The sequence below is a fragment of the Malaclemys terrapin genome, chromosome 1 (genome assembly GCF_027887155.1).
Source record: "Malaclemys terrapin pileata isolate rMalTer1 chromosome 1, rMalTer1.hap1, whole genome shotgun sequence".
Taxonomy (NCBI): domain Eukaryota; kingdom Metazoa; phylum Chordata; order Testudines; family Emydidae; genus Malaclemys; species Malaclemys terrapin.
In genome coordinates, this window is record NC_071505.1 from 343,735,450 (window position 1) to 343,750,426 (window position 14,977).

The 14,977-nt window shown below is 43.5% G+C and overlaps 1 protein-coding gene across 1 annotated transcript in view; it reads left to right on the top strand.

Moving 5' to 3' along the window:
• LOC128830151 (disintegrin and metalloproteinase domain-containing protein 20-like) overlaps positions 1 to 14,977 on the top strand; it is a 191,173-nt gene that overhangs the window by 29,174 nt on the left and 147,022 nt on the right. The window contains exons 7-8 of the mRNA XM_054015910.1: positions 2,688 to 2,759; positions 11,851 to 11,922. Of these exons, the coding sequence (XP_053871885.1) occupies positions 2,688 to 2,759; positions 11,851 to 11,922 (144 nt within the window). The remainder of the gene's footprint in view (positions 1 to 2,687; positions 2,760 to 11,850; positions 11,923 to 14,977) is intronic.

Below are 14,977 nucleotides of genomic sequence, written 5' to 3' on the forward strand. Positions count from 1 at the left end.
TGATTTAGTTGGGAATTGGTCCTGCTTTGAGCAGGGGGTTGGACTAGATGACCTCCTGAGGTCCCTTCCAACCCTGATATTCTATGACCCCGAAGGGGAAGTGCTTAGAGTGTGGATGGCAGGGGCAGTTCAGGTGGGAGTGTCCCTTTGTGAACTGCAATTATGGGGAGGCATGGTCAGCAGGCACCTGAAAGAGGACACAACTAGGATGTTGCTACCAGTATGGATCAATGGCACCAAAATAATGGGCCTGGTGGACTTCAGATGTAGCCAGACCATCATGTAGACTAGCCTGCTGGAGTCCCCTGACATGGTGGGGGCACCCTATTGACATCCACTCTACCCATAGCGATGTGCTGCCCTACCCCATCACAAAAGTGCAAGTGGAAGTCGAGGGCCATATTGAGACTCACAGAGTCAGCTTAGTGACCACTCTGATCTACCCAGTAATATTGGGACAAGACTGGAGATGGTTTGGAGAACTCCAGCAGCTGTGGAAAAAGAACCTCCCTCCCCAACACAGGCTGAACAAAACCTAAAAATGAGAGGGCTTATGTGACAGGAGAAGGCAGAGGTCCTGGCTGGCGACCCTCAGGCCAGCCAGGAATGCTGACCAACCAGCCACCACACCCAACCTTCACCCAGTTTTAGGACCTAAAAAGGAACTTCCCACTGGGACTTCAGTCTTTTTCTGCATCAAGGATTGTGGGATTCGGTGGGTTACAGCAAGCAACTGCAGGTAGTTTTGGTTTTCCACTGGAAAAACATAAAGAGCCACGTTTCTAAGGAAACCCATTAGTAAAGGAAAACGATTATATTTTAATAGTAGCACTTACCCAGCACTGTCAGTTAGCTTCATGCAATTCTATCATTCTTCAGAATACTATTTTCTTGGCACCAACACTGAATTTGAGAATTGTAGGACACGATGGGACCTTGAGAGGTCATGTAGTCCAGTCCCCTGAACTCATGGCAGGACTAAGTAGTATTTAGACCATCCCTGACAGGTGTTTGTCAAACCTGCTCTTAAAAATCTCCAGTGATGGAGATTCCACATCCTCCCTAGGTTAACCTGTGTTCAATCACCCTAAAAGTTAGGAAGATTTTCCTAATGTCCAACGTAAGCCACCTTTGCTGCAATTTAAGCCCATTGCTTCTTGTCCTATCATCAGAGGTTAATGAGAACAATTTTTCTCCCTCCTCCTTGTAATAACTTTTTATGTACTTGAAAACTGTTGTTATGTTTCCTTTCAGTCTTCTCTTCTCCAGACTAAACAAACCCGTTTTTTTCATTTTTCCCTCATAAGTCATGTTTTCTAGACCTTTCGTTCTTTTTGTTTCTCTTCTCTGGATGTTCTCCGACTTCTTCACATCTCTCCTGAAGTGTGGGACACAGAAATGGACATTATACTCCAGTTAATGCCTAATAGTGCAGAATAGAGCAGAAGAATCACTTCTCATGTCTTGCTTACAACACTCCTGCTAATACGTCCCAGAATGATTTCTTTTTTTGCAACAGTGTTACACTGTTCACTCATATTTAGCTTGTGATCTACTATGACCCCAGATCCCTTTCTGCAGTACTCCTTCCTCGGCAGTCACTTCCCATTTTGTCTGTGTGCAACTAATTGTTCCTTCCTCAATGGAGTACTTTGCATTTGTTCTTATTGAAAATTTCATCCTATTTCCTTCAGGCCATTTCTCCAGTTGATCCCGATCATTTTGAATTTTAATCCTATCCTCCACAGCACTTGCAACCCCTCCAATCTTGGTATCGTCTACAAACTTTATAAGTGTTCTCTTTATGCCATTATCTAAACCATTGATGAAGATCTTGAACAGAACTGGACCTAGAACTGATTCCTGCAGCTTATGCCCAAATAAATCTGTTAGTCTTTAAGGTGCGACTGGACTCCCTGTTGACTCTATTATCTAGTCTTTTTATAACTAACTTTTACAAAACACAGCGCTCATAGTAGATCACAAGCTAGTAGATCACCTCTCCTAACTTCCATAAACTATTTATCAACAAACATTTCTAACAATCTTAGTCATAATAAACTTCTATATCAAAGACACCCAAATTCAAGGTTTCCATCCACTTATTTTCTTTCAGTATCAATTTGTTAACTCCCATTCTGATGAGCAGAAACTGAAGCCAAAGGCTAATTTTGACCTTGCTTCCAGAAGCCCTGCTTATTCCAATTAATCCTTAACTATGTAGTGTTCTATTTTACTAACTCATGGGGGCTGAATGCATTCAATATGGTTGCACTCAGTTTGATCAAAATCTCGGGGGCACACACTCCTGAAATCCAGAGCAACAGCAAGACCCCAATCGATGTGCCTTTCCAGCTTGACTGTGAACTGTTCTCTGGGAATGGTTTTCCAACCAGTTATGCACTTACCTTATAGTAGCTCCATCTAGGTTGGATTTCCCTAGTTTGTTTATGAGAAGGTTGTGTGAGACAGTATCAAAAGCCTTACTAAAATCAAGGTATACCATATCTACTGCTTCCCCCCATCCACAAGGATTATTACCCTGTCAAAGAATTATAATTCTGTACGATTTTCCTGTTGTGTGGGTGACATAATACAGGAGGGTATGATTCAGAAGTGTATTTCACATGCAGTTAAACACATCAATTTATTTTACGTAACCCTGCTTTACATGTCTTTTCTTCCAGAAATATGAACTAGACACTTTGTACACATCTACCAGATATTTAGAGTGTTATTTTGCTGCAGACAAAGCAAAGGTAAGTATTTTTTTCTAACTTTAAATTATTTTATCAGTGATCCTTCTGCACTTAAGTCACCCATTAAAAGTATATATGCAACATTGACGTTCGATTTAAGCATTAGGATGTGAATCATTCTGCTTAGTCATTGGCTAGAAATATAAATATACCCTTCAGTTGATGAAAGTTGGATATTTTAAAATCAGCCGGTCCAGATAACTTGCATTGAACAGTTTTAAGAGAGCTCGCTGAGTAACCTGCTGAACCACTCATGTTGATTTTCAATAAGTCTTAGAAAACTGGGGACGTTTCAGAAGACTGGAAGAAAGCTAATGTTGTGCCAATATTTAAAAAGGGTAAATTTGATGACCCAGTTAATTATAGGCCTGTCAGACCCGCATCAATCCCAGGCAAGATAATGGACTTGCTGATACAGAAATTGATTAATAAAGAATTAGAGAAGGGTAATATAATTAATGACAATTAACATGGATTTATGGAAAATAGATCCTGTCATACTAGCCTGATACCTTTTTTCATAAGATTACACGTTGGGTTTATAAAGTAATAGTGTTGATGTAACAGACTTCTTTAAGTCATTTGGCTTGTACTGCAGAACATTTTGATTAAAAAAATGGAATGATATAAACTTAAGATGACATACATTACATGGATTAAAATTGGCTAACTGGTTACTTCTTTGAGTAGTGTCCCTGTGGGTGCTGCACTTCAGATTCTGGTGCATCCCTGCATCATAGATTGGAGATTTTCAGTAGCAGTGCTCAGTCGGGGTGTACATGTGCAGTAGTCCTCACACGGTGCCATTGGCATCTCATCTAGCGCTCATGTGACCCAACCCTTTCAGTTTCTTCTCAACCATTCTTGACTGCAGACAGAGCTCAGTGGCAGTGCTGCCTTTTCACTTACTCTAGAAATAAATAAGTTAGTTTTAATTTAGTAAGTCTCTGTACTTAGTTAGCTTAGTTAGATAGTTTTCTCCAAAAATGAAAACCCCCTAAACCCCATTTTTATTGTTCTTTCCCCCTTCCCCACTGGGGAACTTTTAACAGTCATGATGCCAGATTCTCCATGTTTTAAACGATGTGACTCTTGCTGTGAGGCTATGCCAGTCTCCGATGGCCATTCTATGTGTGTCTAATGTTTTGAGGAGACTCATATCCCTCAAAAATGTGCCCACTGCAGTAACCTGAAAGCCAGGGCACAGTGTGACAGAGACCTTCACTTCAAAATGATCCTAATGGAAAAGTTCCTCAGACTACTGATACAGGACCAAAACCAGTGTCATCAGATAGCTCCCTGGGCAAAACCTCTGCTAAAGAAAGTGCTCAGTCTTCCAAAGTTTCTAGGAAACAAGCCGTGATCTCCCCTCACAGGGACACTTAGAAGAAGATGTCCCCAGTGAGGTAGCTGTCCTCGTTGCCAAGCTCGACTAGATTTATTATATTTTAGGCTCTGGGCACCTCCGGCACCATCCCTCTGCGGACTTCTGCTGAGGCCAACCATACCAACAAATTGTCGAGGCACAGACAGTGCGTGACACTAGACCGGGATATCATACAGGAGGATCTGGATGACCTTGTAAACTGGAGTAATAGAAATAGGATGAAATTTAATAGTGAAAAGTGCAAGGTCATGCATTTAGGGATTAATAACAAAAAAATTTGTTATAAGCTGGGGACTCATCAGTTGGAAGTAACAGAGGAGGAGAAGGACCTCAGAGTATTGGTTGATCACAGGATGACTATGAGCTGCCAATGTGATATGGCCATGAAAAAAGCTAATGCGGTCTTGGGATGCATCAGGTGAGGTATTTCCAGTAGAGATAATGAGATGTTAGTACCGTTATACAAGGCACTGGTGAGACCTCATCTGGAATACTGTGTGCAGTTCTTGTCTCCCATGTTTAAGAAGGATGAATTCAAACTGTAACAGGTATAGAGAAGGGCTATCAGGATGATCCGAGGAATGGAAAACCTGTCTTATGAAAGGAGTCTCAAAAAGCTTGACTTGTTTAGCCTAACCAAAAGAAGGCTGAGGGGAGATATGATTGTTCTCTATAAATTTATCAGAGGGATAAATACCAGGGAGGGAGAGGAATTATTTAAGCTCAGTACCAATGTGGACACAAGAACAAATGAATATAAACTGGCCATCAGGAAGTTTAGACTTGAAATTAGACGAAGGTTTCTAACCATCAGAGGAGCGAAGTTCTGGAACAGCCTTCCAAGGGAAGCAGTGGGGGCAAAAGACATATCTGGCTTCAATACTAAGCTTGATTTGTTTATGGAGGGAATGGTATGATGGGATAGCCTAATTTTGGCAATTAATTGATCTTTGACTATTAGCAGTAAATATGCCCAATAACCTATGATGGGATGTTAGATGGGGTGGGATCTGAGTTACTACGGACAATCCTTTCCTGGGTGTCTGGCTGGTGAGTCTTGCCCACATGCTCAGGGTTTAGCTGATCGCCATATTTGGGGTCAGGAAGGAATTTTCTTCCAGGCAGATTGGCAGAGGCCCTGGGGGGGTTTCGCCTTCCTCTGCAGCGTGGGGTATGAGTAACGTGCCGGAGGGTTCTCTGCACCTTGAAATCTTTAAACCATGATTTGAGGACTTCAATAGCTCAGACATAGATTAGGAGTTTATTACAGGAGTGGGTGGGTGAGATTCTGTGGCCTGCATTGTGCAGGAGATCAGACTAGACAATCATAATGGTCCCTTCTAACCTTAAAGTCTATGAATCAATGCCACCGGCACCGACGCAGTCATCGGTACTGACCAACAGACCAAGAACGGCACCGACTGTTCCGACCAAGGCCATGCACAAAACGGTAACACTACCAATCAAATCTACAACAATGGCAACATCAGCACCAAAACAGGTGGCTTCACAACAGTTTCTGCAACACAGAGACACTGAAGTGAGGGGCAGTGACTGTGAGATGGTGAAGTTCAGAATCCTGACAAAAGGAAGAAAGGAGAGTAGCAGAATACGGACTCTGGACTCCAGAAAAGCAGACTTTGACTCCCTCAGGGAACTGATGGGCAGGGTCCTCTGGGAGAATAACATAAGGGGGAAAGGAGTCCAGGAGAGCTGGCAGTATTTTAAAGAATCCTTATTGTGGCTGCAGGAACAAACCATCCCAATGTGTAGAAAGAATAGTAAATATGTCAGGCGACCACCTTGACTTAACAGTAAAATCCTTGCTGATCTTGAACACAAAAAAGAAGCTCACAAGAAGTGGAAGCTTGGACAAATGACCAGGGAGGAGTATAAAAATATTGCTCAGGCATGCAGGAGTGAAATCAGGAAGGCCAAATCACAATTGGAGTTGCAGCTAGCAAGGGATGTTAAGGTGAAGGAGAAGGGTTTCTACAGGTATGTTAGCAACAAGAAGAAGGTCAGGAAGAGTGTGGGCCCCTTACTGAATGGGGGAGGCAAACTAGTGACAGAGGATGTGGAAAAAGCTAATGTAGACAATGTGTTTTTTGCCTCTGTCTTCACAAACAAGGTCAGCTCCCAGACTACTGCACTGGGCAGCACAGTATGGGGAGAAGGTGACAGCCACCTGTGGAGAAAGAAGTGGTTCAGGATTATTTAGAAAATCTGGACGAGCACAAGTCCATGGGGCCCGATGTGCTGCATCCGAGGGTGCTAAAGGAGTTGGTGGATGTGATTGCAGAGCCATTAGACATTGTCTTTGAAAACTCCTGGCGATCAGGGGAGGTCCCAGATGACTGGAAAAAGGCTAATTTAGTGCCCTCTTTAAAAAAGGGAAGAAGGAGGATCCGGGGAACTACAGGCCAGTCCGCCTCACCTCAGTCCCTGGAAAAATCATGTCGCAGGTCCTCAAGGAATCAATTTTGAAGCACTTTGAGGACAGGAAAGTGATCTGGAACAGTCAGCATGGATTCACCAAGTGCAAGTCATGCCTGTCCAACCTAATTGACTTCTATGATGAGATAACTGGCTCTGTGAATGAGCGGAAATCAGTGGACATGTTTTCCTTGACTTTAGCAAAGCTTTTGATACAGTCTCCCACAAGTATTCTTGCCAGCAAGTTAAAGAAGTATGGGCTGGATGAATGGACTATAAAATGGATAGAAAACTGGCTAGATTATCAGGCTCAGCAGGTAGTGCTCAATGGCTCCATGTCTACTTGGCAGCTGGTATCAAGCAGAGTGCTCCAAGGGTTGGTCCTGGGGCAGGTTTTGTTCAATATCTTCATTAATGATCTGGAGGATGGCGTGATTTGCACTCTTGGGAAGTTTGCAGATGATACTAAACTGGGAGGAGTGGTAGATATGCTGGAGGGTAGGCATAGGATACAGAGAGACCTAGACAAATTAGAGGATTGGGTCAAAAGAAATCTGATGAAGTTCAACAAGGACAAGTGTAAAGTCCTGTACTTAGGACAGAAGAATCCCATGCACTGCTACAGACTAGGGACCGAGTGGAGATGCAGCAGTTCTGCAGAAAAAGAACTAGGGGTTAGAGTGGACGAGAAGCTGGATATGAGTCAACAGTGTGCCCTTGTTGCGAAGAAGGTTAATGGCATTTTGGGCTATATAAATAGGAGCATTGCCAGCAGATTGAGGGACGTGATCATTCCCCTCTATTCTGCATTGGTGAGGCCTCATCTGGAGTACTGTGTCCAGTTTTTGGCCCCACACTACAAGAAGGGTGTAGAAAAATTGGAAAGAGTCCATTGTAGGGCAAGAAAAATGATTAGGGGGCTGGAGCACATGACTTATGAGGAGAGGCTGAGGGAACTGGGATTATTTAGTCTGCAGAAGAGAAGAATGAGGGGGGATTTGATAGCTGCTTTCAACTACCTGAAAGGGGGTTCCAAAGAGGATGGATCTAGACTGTTCTCAGTGGTACCAGATGACAGAACAAGAAGTAATGGTCTCAAGTTGCAGTGGAGGAGGTGTAGGTTGGATATTAGGAAAATCTATTTCACTAGGAGGGTGTTGAAGCCCTGGAATGGGTTACCTAGGGAGGTGGTGGAATCTCCATCCTTAGAGGTTTTTAAGGCCCAGCTCGACAAAGCCCTGGCTGTGATGATTTCGTTGGGGATTGGTCCTGCTTTAAGCAGGGGGTTGGACTAGATGACCTCCTGAGGTCCCTTCCAACCCTGGTATTCTGTGATTCTAAGTCTTTTCGATGCCACAATCACCCCTGCTCAGCACTGATGGATCTCTGGGCTGAATGTCGGAGCAGATACCCATTTCACCTGCTCCCCCACCTATCTCCAGTGAAGATGATGAGGATTTACATGGGAGCCACTTCTCTTCCCAACATTCCTCTCCCACAGAATGAAGATCACCATGAGAAGCAATGAAAACTAAGACCTGTCAGAGTCATGAGATGCAGCAATGGTATGGATCTGTCCACCGATGCTCTTTCATATGCAGTGTGCCCCGGGATCTGTGGTGGCATATAGGGCTCACTACACCAGACCCTTTACTCCAACCAGGGACAAGATCCAATCACTACCACCATCCTTAAGCAGGGAGACTTTGGAGGCACCGGAGGCCTTGGCAAACTAGAGGGAAGAGGACACAGACAAAGACGGCATTTCACCGCCCCACAACTCATCCTCTTCCCCTGATGAAGCAGTAATTCCACTGCCTCCAACCATGATGGATGATCTGAATCAATTTCAAGAACTCTTTAAAAGTGTAGCCACCAGCCAACACATCCCACTAGTATAAGAAAGCCACCACAAGTTGCTGCAAATCCTGCACACATCCACATAATCCAGATAGCATTACCACATAATCCAAAATAGCATTACCCATAAATGATGCAATAATGGAACCAGTGGAGAACATTTTGCAGACTCCAGGAACAATACTACCTACCTGTAAAAGAGCAGACAGAAAATACTTCATACCAGTTAAAGGGATAGACTTCCTCTTTTCTTATCCACAACCTAATTTCCTAGTTGTGGAAACCACAAATCACTGTGGCAAACAACCCCAATACCGGTCCACTCCCCAGGACAAAGAAAACAAATGCTTAGACCTTTTCGGCCAAAAAGTGTACTTGTTGGCTACACTACAATTCTGGGTTCTCAGTTATTCAGCCCTGCTAGCCAAATACAACTTTGACAAATACTGTAAACCTTCAGTGCTGCACAAGCAGGACACTGCATCATTGAAGCATTCCACCTCTATGAGAATGGTACCCACAACTCTTTCAGTTCCATCTGCATCTAGGACAACCAGTAAGATGGCCTTGGTACTGGGAAGACAACATACCTCTGTTACAGTCTTGGTGCCCCACAAGACCTCCTCATCAGTACAATCTACTTTGACCAAAGTGGACTTGGCAGAGTGGCATATTCCCTCAGTACCAGCAATGGAATGGGACCCAGCTCTTCAAACTCAGATTCCTGAGGGAACTACTCCTTTGCTAGTCGAAACAGGAGATTATCGGTACTGAGACAAGCATGATCACATGATCTCCTTTCCCTGGTACTGCTTGACTCTCCCACACCTTCAGAGGTGTTAAGGCTTCCCCTCTTGATGAGAACGACTTTTCCTCCAATTTTAATATTTTGATCAACGGTTCCCTGAAACTTCAGACAAGGGATTTCTATCCTGACACTTTTGACAAGAGGAGGGACTTGCATCAAAGAGCGACCCATGTTCCCCTAACCTGGTTCAGGCACCAGTACATGCCACTCCAGGTGCATGGTGGGCCTCTCCAGTGGCCATACTGGGATCGTTGGGCTGCATATCATCAGCAATTTTCCCATACCTCTAGTCTCTCTCATGGGGAATATAGGAGAAATGCATCCCTACTGCAGCTGCTCCTCCTTCATTACCTCAGGCACAAGAATCCTTTGACGAGTAGGAGTCCAGAGCATATAAAGAGGTTACTTCCCCCAAAAATACTTCTTTATCTTCTCCCGATGAAGCGGTTATGCCTCCCACATCGACTGTCGCTGATGACTTCAGACACTTCCAAGAGCTAATGAAGCACATTGCGGATTCTCTCCAGATCCCTTTGGAAGAAATCAGAGAGACACAACATAAGGTCCTGGACATTCTCCAGTGGACTCCCTCTACCTGAGTTGCCCTGCCTATTAACAAAGGCCTGCCAAATCCATCTCATAGACCTCTGTGATGATCCACTGATATGCAAATAGGCCAATAAGAAATATTACATGCCAGCTAAAGATTCTGAATTTTTGTGCATCCATCCAAAACTGAACTTCCTGGTTATGGAGGCAGTGAATGAATTTTGCAGACAACACCATGTGAAGGCCACACCAACTAAGGACCAATACTGCCTAGATCTATTTGATAGGAAAACCTACTCAAACACAACTCCTTAATTGAGGATAATGAACTATCAAGCTCTCATGGCTACATATAATCATTACAATTATGCCATCTTTATTGAGCAGCTGCAGGCTGATCAGTGTGACCAGTTTCAGGATATTATTGATAGTCTAATTCTAGCTATAATTCCATCATTGGAACCAGAGGGATTCATCTTTGGCGATTGACATTCAGGATGCCTATTTTCATATTGCAATTCACCTATCTCAAAAAACGCATGAGTGTTTTCAAAGATTCTGGCAGTGGTTCTGGCAGTGTTCTGACAGAACAAAGAGCAATAGTCTCAAGTTACAGTGCGGGAGGTCTAGGTTGGATATTAGGAAAAACTATTTCACTAGGAGGGTGGTGAAGCACTGGAATGGATTACCTAGGGAAGTGGTGGAATCTCCATCCTTAACGGTTTTTAAGGCTCAGCTTGACAAAGCCCTGGCTGGGATGATTTAGTTGGTGTTGGTCCTGCTTTGAGCAGGGGATTGGACTTGATGACCTCCTGAGGTCTCTTCCAACTATAATCTTCTATGATTCTGTGATTCTATAATTCTATGGTTGCAGCTTGCTTTTGACATATGGGAATTATAGTTTTTTCCTACCTCAACAACTGCCTACTCAAGGGCTGGTCTCACAGTAAGGTTTTTGAATACCATAAAGAGTGAGAGATTTCTGATCAGTGAGCTAGGATTTTCACTGAACTAGGGTTGCAGCTAAACCTTGAAAAATCCATGTTGAGCCTGGTACAAAGAACAGAGTTCTTAGGAGCCGCCCTAGATGCTATATCAGCGAGGGCTTATCTTCCCTCCAGTAGATTCTCTAAGTGTCATCTGCAAATTTGTCTGCTCTCTATTCCTACATCGAGGTCATTAGTAAAGATGTTAAACAATACTGGACCCAGAACAGATCCCTGTGAAACCCCACTTGAGACCTCCCTCCAATCTGATATCATTTTATTAATACTTACTCTTCGTTTGTGTAAGAAGTTGTGTAACCAGTTAATAGTAGTTTTGCCAAGCCAACATTTCTCTATCCTACCCATCAGAATGTCATGTGGAACTGTATCAAAAGCCTTGCTGAAGTCCAGATATATTTTGTCCACTGCATTCCTCCTAACCACCAGACCAGTTACCCTGTCAAAGAAGGAAATCAAGGTGGTTTGGCATGATTTGTTCTTAGTAAATCCATGCTGACTGCTAGTGACTACCCCTTCATCCTCCAGGTATTTTCAAATTGAATGTTTTAAACATAGCTCTAGCAGCTTCCCAGGTATTGAAGTCAGGGTGATTGGTCTATAGTTCCCCGGCTCCTACTTATACCTTTTTTTAAAGATGGAGACTAAGTTCTCTCTTCTCCAGTCTTCCGGGACCTCTCCTGTGATCCATAAGTTTGCAAATATTATTGGCCTTTCTGGGGATGACTTCACCACAATCTATAATTACCTACACGCAGAACAAATATTTGATAATGGGCTCTTCAAGCTATATCAAAGGATGAAAATCCTGACAGAATATTTTAAGAGGAGCAAAATCACAAAAATATAATTGTCATGAAAATGGAAAAGCTAGATTAATAACAAAACATTAGAGAAGTGAAATGATATGTTGGCATTTTTGTGTGAATTACAATTAATTTGGAGAAAATTTTCATGAAACAACTGCTCCTCTTTAAAGATCTCACATAGAATTGATTTTCTGTTCAGAATGGAGATTCTAACGGGTTTTGGTCTTTTTACTTCTAGTTTCTTTTTGAAGATTCCAATGAAACTTTGTTGACATTGAAGATGGTTCAATATATCCATTTGACAAGTGAGGTGAATTATTTACTCTTATTTATTATGGGCACAATTGTGACTGATGTTATACATCTACACTGGGGAATCAGAGGGCATAAGTTTCCCTCTTAGTCCCCTGCACTGGTTATCTGTATAGAGGGTAGAAGCTCTGGTATAGATTAAATCCAAATGATTTATTATTTTCTCCTATTGAAAGAAAAGCCAGTTATCATTTGAGAAGGAAATCTGTATTTTGGAAGAAAGCAAGCCAGCTTTGTTTCTGTACTTCAACTATTTATCATATTCATGTCCTTTTTTATAAGTTCTAACAGTTTTTTCTACTAGGTCATTGGAAACTGGATGGTATGGGGAAATGTAATTGTTTTATCCCATTTGTGTGGGTACTCCTCTTTAGGTGAGTCTGAGTCCCTGCACCTGCGATCAGAGATTCTTAGTAGCAGTATCAGTTTGGGGTACACGTGCTCCCCCGTCTCATGCTGTTCCCTGGTGTCTATATAGCACTGTGCGGCCAAACTCTCCATCACCGTGCCTCAATGGGTCGCAACTGAGAATACCAAATTCAGGACAAACTGCTGAGAAATGGGGCAGACTCACCCCAAACTGGTAGTTATTTTTCAATAAGATATACCAAACCACCAACAAAAGTAAACTTCTGTCTCACTATACTGGCTAACAAGAAGTCAGAAATGCAGTCTCACTAGGTAGCCCAGCCCTGGTTTCACCACCCATATAGGAGATGAGTGGTTAATTAAAGCCAATTTAAACAACCAAAGGGTTCTTCTGATCCCAAAGGACCAATCACATACCTGTTACATAACTGCACTCAGAAACAAAGCAATGTACAACTTTAGAGCTTACAAGTCCACTCGGTCGTACTTCTTGTTCAGCCAATCACTAAGACAAAGAAGTTTGTTTACATTTATGAGAGAGAATGCTGCCTGCTTCTGATTTACAATATCAACTGAAAGTATGGCACTGTTGTAGCCAGCATTGCAAGCAGGGCCGGTGGAAGGATGTTTCGCGCCCTAAGCAAAACTTCCACCTTGCGCCCCCCGTGTCCCCGAGCTCCCCCCCGAGGCGCCCCCCTTGCGGCAGCTCCCCACCCCCCCACCCTCAGGAACCCCCCTCCCCTCCCCATGGCAGCTCCCCACCCTGAGGCACCCCCCCCCGCGGCAGCTCCCCACCCCCCACCCTGAGGCACCCCCCCCCACTCCAGCTCACCCCTGCTCTGCCTCCTCCCCGAGCACGCTGTGGCTGCTTCACTTCAATCAGCTTAGGCGCCGCAAGCCTGGGAGGCAGGAGAAGTGAAGCAGCCACGGCGTGCTCGGGGAGGAGGCGGGGCAGGGGTGAGCTGAGGCGGGGAGTTCCCCTGCATGCGCCCCCCCCTTGCTGCAGGCGGCCCTCCCCGCGCTCCACTGCCCCAGCTCCCTCCGCCTAAATGCCGACGGTGACCAGGGCGGCCGAAGATACGGCCACCGCAGTTGCTGCCGAAGAAAATGGCACCCCCCAAATCCTAGTGCCCTAGGCGACCGCCTAGGTCGCCTAAATGGTTGCACCGGCCCTGATTGGAAGGTATTTACATGCCAGAGATGCTAAACATTCGTATGCCCCTTCATGCTTTGGCCACCATTCCAGAGGACATTCTTTCATGCTGATGATGCTCGTTAAAAAAATAATGGTTAAATAAATTTGTGACTGAACTCCTTGGGGGAGAATTGTATGCCCCTACTCTGTTTTACCCGCATTTTGCCATATATTTTGTGTTGTGGCAGTCTTGAATAATGACCCACCACATGTTGTTCGATTTAAGAACACTTTCACTGCAGATTTGACAAAAGGCAAAGAAGGTACCAATGTGAGATTTCTAAAGATAACTATAGCACTCAACCCAAGATTTAGGAATCTGAAGTGCCTTCCAAAATCTGAGATGGACGAGGTGTAGAACAAGCTTTCAGAAGTCTAAAAAGAGCAAAACTTCAATGTGGAAACTACCGAACCCTAACCACCAAAAAAGAAAATCAACCTTCTCTTGGTTGCATCTGACTCACATTATGAAAATGAACATGCGTCTATCCACATTGCTTTGGATCATTATTGAGCAGAACCCGTCATCAGCATGGAAGCATGTCCTCTGGAATGGTGTGCAAAGTAAAAAGGGACATATGACTCTACCGCATCTGGCACAAAAATATTTTGTGACTCCGGCTACAACGGTGCCATGTGAACGCCTTTTCTCACTTTCAGGTGACTTTGTAAACACGAAGCAGGCAGCATTATATCCCATAAATGTAAACAAACTTGTTTGTCTGAGCAATTGGCTGAACAAGAAGTAGGACTGAGTGGAGTGGTAGACGCTAAAGTTTTATGTTTTATTTTTGAGAGCAGTTATTTCTGATAGATAATTCTACATTTGTAAGTTCAACTTTCATGATAAAGAGATTGCACTACAGTACTTGTATTAGGTGAATTGAAAAAATACTCTTTCTTTTGTTTTTTACAGTGCAAATATTTGTAATGAAAATAAATATAAAGGGAGCACTGAACACTTTGTATTCTGTCTTTAATTGAAATCAATATATTTGAAAATGTAGAAAACATCCAAAATATTGAAGTAAATGATATTCTATTATTGTTTAACTGTACAATTAATAGCGATAATTTTTTAATCACTTGACTGCCCTAGTTCTCAGTCTTTACCCATCCTATCACTAAATGACTCCTTAAGGGTATTTGGAACCTCTGTCTGGAAATTCAAGTTCCCATCCCACGCTGGGACCTTAACGTAGTACTGCGGTGTCTCACTGGTCCCCCATTCGAACCCATAATGATATGTTTACTCATGCACCTATCGATGAAGGTGGCCTTCCTCATTGCTATCACATCCATATGATGAGTGGGAGAACTAGGGGCTCACAGCATACCCTCCATATACAGTCTTCTTCAAAGACAAGGTCACTTTAAGACTGCATCTTAGATTTCTACCCAAAATATCTTTCTCATTCCACCTGCATTCAACCCATCCACCTGCCATCGTTCTTCCCTAAACCTCAGGAGAACAAATGAGAGGCAAAGT